The sequence below is a fragment of the Bacillus rossius genome, chromosome 2 (genome assembly GCF_032445375.1).
Source record: "Bacillus rossius redtenbacheri isolate Brsri chromosome 2, Brsri_v3, whole genome shotgun sequence".
In the NCBI taxonomy this organism is placed as follows: domain Eukaryota; kingdom Metazoa; phylum Arthropoda; class Insecta; order Phasmatodea; family Bacillidae; genus Bacillus; species Bacillus rossius.
Window position 1 is genome coordinate 98,691,266 of NC_086331.1, and position 7,849 is coordinate 98,699,114.

At 41.5% G+C, this 7,849-nt stretch overlaps 1 protein-coding gene across 1 annotated transcript; it reads left to right on the forward strand.

Annotated features, from left to right (window-relative positions):
• The first annotated feature begins 374 nt into the window (after window positions 1-374).
• Window positions 375-2,473, forward strand: LOC134528934 (fez family zinc finger protein erm-like). Its single transcript, XM_063362602.1, has 2 exons — window positions 375-385; window positions 1,333-2,473. Exons 1-2 carry the CDS (start codon window positions 375-377, stop codon window positions 2,471-2,473), a joined length of 1,152 nt encoding a protein of 383 aa, XP_063218672.1.
• Window positions 2,474-7,849: the final 5,376 nt, after the last annotated feature.

Here is a 7,849-nt window from a genome sequence, read left to right on the forward strand (position 1 = left end):
GCTGCCTAAGTTGATTCTCGACCACTACAACACTATGCAGATGTCATGTGTTGCCGTACAAGCATAAAGCTCAGTGTCAAGCATTGAGCAAAACACATATTGGAACTGCATACCTATAGAGGTGAAGTCAGATAAGAGAAAATAAATTTAATTAATTATCATAATAATATTTAATATTACAGCACAGCAGTACATACGTATTCCTTCACCTAAACGTTGTATTTTGTTTATTTAGGATTTTCACAATGTAAACTTCTGCGATGCCAACACCACAGCATGACTCTAATAAGCATCGTGTCGGAAAACATGTTAGGTGTTAGGTGTTTCACGAGCAAGTCGTACAATTGTTCCAAAAGAAGCGTACGTGACCTAAAATGGAAGGAAGGTACTTGTTAAACTATGACAAAACAACAAGAAATCCTGAAATCCTTATTTACTGAGGTGGGTAATATTTTATTTTTATTTTACAAGTGCCGCTATCACACTTGACATTTTCTTCACGAAACATTAAGGAATAGTAAAAAAAACTTTTTAAATGATTGAAACACACAATAAAGTAATATCCTGGTGCATATTTGTGAATTATTATTTTAATGTTTGCAGCATTTTAATATAATACCTGTAACTTTTAAGTTATTTAATTATTGAATATGTTTCAAGATGTCACGTTTTGACTGTCGCACTCCGGTCACTTAGCACGACACCTCTTTAGGAGTAGTCTTATAAAACTTTATGTTTAACTGTTAAAAAGTTGATACTGGCTTTAAATTAAAAAATCGGCAGCATTTCATTCTCAAGTAACACATATATGTTCACCGTGCACAGTGAAATTTATTTTGTTCTTTTTAAAGTCATTTCTTTGGAAGCTAGTTGCCGAATGGTTGTATGTTACTCCAGAAAAATAATAATTGTGAAACTCACAACACCTTAGGTCACATAAGAGCCATATAAATTCCAATTTGAAACGTTAAACACACAAAAATATTTTCATTGATTGTTATTCCTCTCTTCCGATTAATAAATCTTACTATTGTATCAGCGTTTTTGATAAAGATCTAATTTCAATCGATTATAATAATGTTATATATTATTAATTTTAAAAAGTATTAAAGAATTGAAAATATTTAACTAGAGTTTATAATTAATAATATTAGATTGTTCACCTTAAAATACTATCGGCTACTGAAGGAGTCGCCACGCATAGATAATGCCTCCTTCGTGATCTGCCACGGTTATGAAAAACCTTCCTCGATCAGCTAGTGGCAGCCGGTGTTCACAGAACTGCTCGGAGCAGCGCAGTCCGTCGTGACAGCTGCCGCTTGTGTGTTGCAGTCGGCGGGAGCTCGGCGGCGGGCGGTCGGATGCCGGCAGACCTGCCGCGATGCAGCCCTTCCTGAACGGCGCCACGTCCACCGACGCGGCCTCCAGCGCCATGGCGTCGCAGCCAGCGCCGGCATCGCGGCCCCTCGCCTTCTCCATAGCCAAGATCATGGAGCCGGACAAGCGCGTGTCGGAGCCCGTGTTCCTGCCGCGGCTGCCCTACCACACGCAGCTCGACTCGGCCTTCAAGAAGTACGTGCCGGCCTTCAGGCCGCAGGACCTGCTGGGGCAGTACCCGCTGCTGTACTATCACCCCGGCCACCTGCTGCGGGTGTCGCCGCCCTCGCAGGCCTCGCCGCCGGACCTCGGGGTCGAGGTGGAGGCCGGTGACCCCGAGGCCAAGAGCGGGCCGCCCGCCGAGCCGGCGCCACCCGGCGGCGGGCAGCGCGAGAGGGCGGGTCGTCGCGCCGGGCCTGGCCTCTCCCCGGCCGCCGGCAAGCAGAAGAGCTTCACCTGCCCCGACTGCGGGAAGGTGTTTAACGCGCACTACAACCTCACCAGGCACATGCCCGTGCACACGGGCGCGCGGCCCTTCGTCTGCAAGATCTGCGGCAAGGGCTTCCGCCAGGCGTCCACGCTGTGCCGCCACAAGATCATCCACACGGCCGAGAAGCCGCACAAGTGCCAGACATGCGGCAAGGCCTTCAACCGCAGCTCCACGCTCAACACGCACACCCGCATCCACGCCGGCTACAAGCCCTTCATCTGCGAGTTCTGTGGCAAGGGCTTCCACCAGAAGGGCAATTACAAGAACCACAAGCTCACGCACAGTGGCGAGAAGGCGTACAAGTGCTCCATCTGCAACAAGGCGTTCCACCAGGTTTACAACCTCACCTTCCACATGCACACGCACAACGACAAGAAGCCCTTCACGTGCAAGATTTGCGGCAAAGGCTTCTGCCGCAACTTCGACCTGAAGAAGCACATGCGGAAGCTGCACGAGAGCTCCGGTGCCGGGGGCGGACTGGCGGCGGCGGCGGCGGCGGCGGGGGCGGCATTCCCCGCGGTGGCGCCGGGTGGCCACGCCTTCTTCGCGCCCTTCCTGCTGCCGCCCCCCGGGCCGGCGGCGGCCTACGTGTCCAAGATGTTGTGACCGCCCTTGTTCTGCCCCGCCGCCACGTCGCACCTACTTTTCGCTGCGCCCGGCGGCAAGTAGGCTTCTTCACAATGCACGGTCGGCAGGCCGGCAGGAGCACGTCTCACCTGAGTCTCCAGAAGAGCATCTGCGGGTGTTGTAGGTGAGACAGGAGAATTTACCACCGGGTCGTACCTGCTGTTCGCTGTGCCCGGCGGCATTCAGGTCTCTTTACGTTGCGCGGTCAACAGGCCGGCAGGAGCACATCTTACCTGTGGCTGCAGCAGAGCATATGAGGGCGTTGTATGAGAGACAGGATTTACCGGTGACCCTAATCGCTGACGTGTCACTCTTGTGGCGATGGCTGTGAGTTCGAAGCCAACCCCTTGATGTTTCTAAAATTTACAAGCTTTGAGTCGGCACAAAGAAGTTCGACGCCGTCTGTAATCTTGGATGGCCGGTTGTATCCTGCCTGTGTGCAAACTCGGGTGTTGGGGAATTTCGTGCTACCCTACCTTATAGAAGATACCATAACAGATCATTTTTGTTGAATAACCGCAAGGCAGAATGTGACTGACGTGACTGAGAAAGAGAATATTCTTACTCAATGTAATCCTTGTTTGCATAAACTGTTCAAACTGTGACTTCAGAGGCATTGACGATGATGATTGGGTGATCAGTTTCAATGAGTGTTAATACCCCAGCCATCGCCACGTGGAGATCATCATGGTGTGACTAGAGCAGAGTAGGTAATGGTTAACTATTATTGCCTTCAGTAATATAAATTCGAAGGGACAACACAAGAGCGTATCCTGAACCCGAGAAGGATATCTTCCACGCACAGCAGGGAATCAGCCCCAGGACTTATGGCCCACCTGCCAGACACACTGACCACTGAGCCGACAGATCGGACAGCAAGATCATCAAGGACGGTCAAACCATGAACACGTCAGGGTCATTGGGGAAGACACCACCCCACCACTTACCTCAAGTGATGTAAATAAACCGTGGACAGGGGTTGGATGGACTCCGGATGCGTACCTGGATCCTCTCGAATACGAGTCTAACTTTTCACCGTCGAGCTAACTCTCTCGGTTGAATATCATGAAGAACGTCTTCGAACACCTGAAGAAATGTTTTCTCTAGGGACTGCATGTAAGGGTACCTTTAACTGTAGGCCTAATGCCGCACAGCGCTGAAGTTTCTCTCGGATATCCTGGCATGTTTAGCAGTGAATGGATCGTGATGCTTATGCATAAAAAAATTTTTCTGTTATCTTCCGTTATCTCTTGAAGTTTTAGAGTTGAATATCGTTGGCATTCACCCGTTGAGTATTCACAAAGCACAGTCAAGCAGTCACCAGTCGTAGATGTTTCAACTTCAGTAGCCGACTTCTTAGCTGCCAACTTCTGCAAGATAAACATTACTCTTCGCTGTACATCACAAGATGCAAAAAAATGTGTAAAATGTGAAAACAGTGCGGGTGTTTTACAGCAAATATCTAAACATACATATAAATCAAGATTAATAGAACGCAGAATCGTTGAATGATTTAAGTTTTTTGGTCGATAAAAATATAACATATCGTGTAAGCAACTAGTAAGTTTTTAAATAAAAGCTCTAGATATAAACGTGTTTTTCTCCTATGATCATCATGAGTCGTTTTAAAAAAATAATAAGTTTCGTAATACAACTTGAAAGAAAAAACTTTTCTTCGAAGAAAAACATGTGGATGTAGACCCATTATCAAAAAAATATATAAAAGAAACAACAACATCCCGGTAAATAAAAATAAATGGCGAAGATCAAGACGCCAGCCAACTGCCAACTGCACAATGTGAACATTCGCGCGGCGATCTGTAGGCAAACAACGTGATGCCTCGTCACGAACGTGTTGTGTTCCACGCTAAACTACGCATTCATAGAGATAGGGGGGTGTCTGTCTAGTATAACTGCCTCTTCAGCCGAACACTCCAAAGTGAAGAACTGATATCGAAGCATCGTCGGAACATGACTTCTTGTTGTGTTATAGTTAAAAATGTGTGTGCAATATGGTTATAATGTAGACATTGTATTATATAATGTAAAAGTCAAATTTTATAATATGAATTTATTTCAGTTTCATCGTTAGAAATATAAAATTCAGCTATGGAGTCTAAAATTACAAATTGTATTATGTGATTCTGCATTTCATGTGTCACATTTTCTTTTTCATTGGTAACATCCACTTTTAAAACTTTTGAATAGCAAGGAGAAAAATGTTTATCTTATTGTTTACATACTAAATAATATCCCCAGGAAATTCTGAAATAAGCTAAAATAATGTATCAAATTATTTTAAATTTTATGCACCTTCGACATCTCTGCTGGTTATTTTTTCATTCAGCTAATCAAAACATTTTAAAATGTAATACATATTTGGCTTCAAATAACTGTTCCGCTCCAATGGAAATAAAATGGTAGCAAAAATTATCCTTAAAGTTATACAGATTTGCAAGTTTCTGCCACTATTAATTTTAATTTGGCTCAAGTTCATTAACTTATGAAATAGTAAGAAAAATATGCTGAATAAAGTAAAGAATAAACTGATGTACCTTCTATTCACCTAAGCTTATTTTTTTAACTTCAAGTTCATCCGACGATTTTTAGGTTTTATATAAGTGAAGTTGTAATATATGAGCGTTACTATTGTCTATAAAGAATAAAATATTCGATTATACAATGTCTCAAATATTTCCCTTCCTGTGACTACAGTACTTTTAAAGTTGGCAGAAAATGGTAATGATTTATTGTTATCATTGTAGAGTGAAAATTATAAAAAGAAATAAGAGCTCAGTGATAATATTTGATAACATGCAATTAAACTGTTAAGAAAGTAATCTCCTTTCTTCCTTAGAAGAATCTGTCCAATTTTAAAAGTGTTCTTTGCAGTTGTGAAAACAAATAAAATCTTTTCATCCTGTAGGTAAGTTTTATGCCTAAATTATTTCTGCTGGCATTTTTTGTGGTTTAATAAAATATATTGTAAGTGGAAAATAAATAATTTTTGCAACGATCATTGTTATAGCCAACCTTTAGGGTCACAGTGACGAGCAAAAAAATATTGGATTTTAATAACTATTAAAAATGTTATTTATTAAATTATATTACATTAAAAGTGCTTCTCCTAGATTGTAATTTAAAATGGGTGAAGAAAATGTAATGTAAGCAGTCAAACAGTCGTCAAACTATGAAAAATACACATGCCAGCATCAAAAAAGCCACAACGATAGCAAAATTGTGAATTCATCTGCACAGAAAATATTTACGAAATATTTCTTCATGTAATTTTGTCCCAGTTTAGTCTGGAAGGTTTTCTGATTATTTTTTTTTAAATCCCGGATTGCAAATAAGTGTTTGCAATTTTAGCAGAAATCTAATCTTCGACATGGCTTATTTGCCACTTATTTGCCACAACAATGTCAAACTCAAAAACTGTGAATTTTCAAGACAGTTATTTGTAAATTAGCTATTAAAATAATACTTTATGACAATGTTAAAGTAATTCATTGCTGCAAAATATATAAACATTAAATTATATTTGGAAAAATAAATTCTAATGCCTTTGATCGGCACTCTGGTTCCTCACGCAACCCGAATTATGACATTATTGACACGAAACAAATTAAAATTAACCCCATATAGACACTTGGAAGTTTTTGTTAGAAAAGAAAAGTGTGATTAGAAATAATTTTTTTCATGTGATCACAAAGTTTGGTTGTTAAACATAAATGTGCATTGTAAGTGTACTATTAACATAAACGTTACTTCATAAATGGATTTAGACGGCACGGTGGCAATACTGGATGACCTTAAAATTGACTTTTAATAGACATTGACCTTCAAAATTGGAATGATTTTGCCAATACTTGCCAAAAATCTGCCAAAAATTCCCAGTTTTTAGGAAAAAATTCTGCCAAATATTCTCAACCAAAAGAAAACCTATTTAGAGGGAAAAATTCCCGTTTTTAGGGAAAATTTCCCGTTACAGTTCTCAAAAAATGCTAGTTGCCTTAAAAGTTCTCAAAGCGGCTTAATAGTCCTAAAAGCAAGCCACCCTAAGCCGCCCTAAACCGCTTAGGTAATGACCTTAACAATTAGGATGTCATGTCCGCCATTTTGAAAGCAAAGGCATCACCGTTGCAATTTATGTTACGGCCGCGATCTTGAAAATTCATATTTTTTATGCTAGAAAATCGGGAATAATTTTAAAAAAGTAAAAAAAAATATATTAATTAAAAAAAATTTAATAAAAATAAAATCCGCCATCTTAAATCATGTCACATCCACCATCATGAAAATTCGTAATTTTCATCCAAAAAATCGGAGAAAATTAATATTATCATTGGGGAAGACACCACCCCACCACTTACCTCAAGTGATGTAAATAAACCGTGGACAGGGGTTGGATGGACTCCGGATGCGTACCTGGATCCTCTCGAATACGAGTCTAACTTTTCACCGTCGAGCTAACTCACTCGGTTGAATATTGTGGCCAACCCCCCTTATACCAGGGTAGTTGATCACGTCCGCACCCGCCACGCCAGTCCCGTATACGCGTCTCTATTGACATATTGAAAATGAAAGTCTCGTAAAATTAACTTAAATAGACGCGCATTAACTGGCTTAAAATTTGACCAGTGCGCAAAAGCAATCATTAACGTACTAAATTGACCGACAGCCCTGCTAAACTTATTGTGATAGTTAACATATATATAATGAATTACCAGAAATAGAATGACCAGCATTAAGTACGGTAAAAAAGGAAAGCAACCTATAAATCCAATTCGTGATACCATTTCAATTGCTATAATTAAATTTCATGTACATCGGTCACATTCACATACAAACACTCTTACACTATACTTAAAATAAACCAAAGTCCCATAAAGTCTATTACCGAGGAGGGGAGGGTGAAAAAACGAAATAGTGACGTCTAGATAGTTCTACCAGTAATTTCCATCGCCGCACTCTGTTTTAAACACGTTGTCCGCAAGTCAAACCAGCGGAGTCAAAAGTTACAAATCCAGTTCTTGCACTTACTTGTTCTAGAGGCATACCTCTGTAGTCGGTGTACGCCGGGGTCGGATGTAAACCCCGCTCACCTTGTAGCGCCTGTAGCATCGCGCTACATTGATGACCAGTGCACTAGGCCCACGATATCGCATTTTCATACACCACGCCTGGTGTTACTTCGCCGAGGGTGTATGTATGGCATTACCGTCATCACGTAATCACGTAACGTCGCACTCGTAGCTCATCGCTGAAAAGCCAATTCTCGTCTCTCCCGCATAATTCCGCGGCGCGCGCGCAACACATACATTCTGTCCGAACGTCAAAAACAGCTGGCCGGCG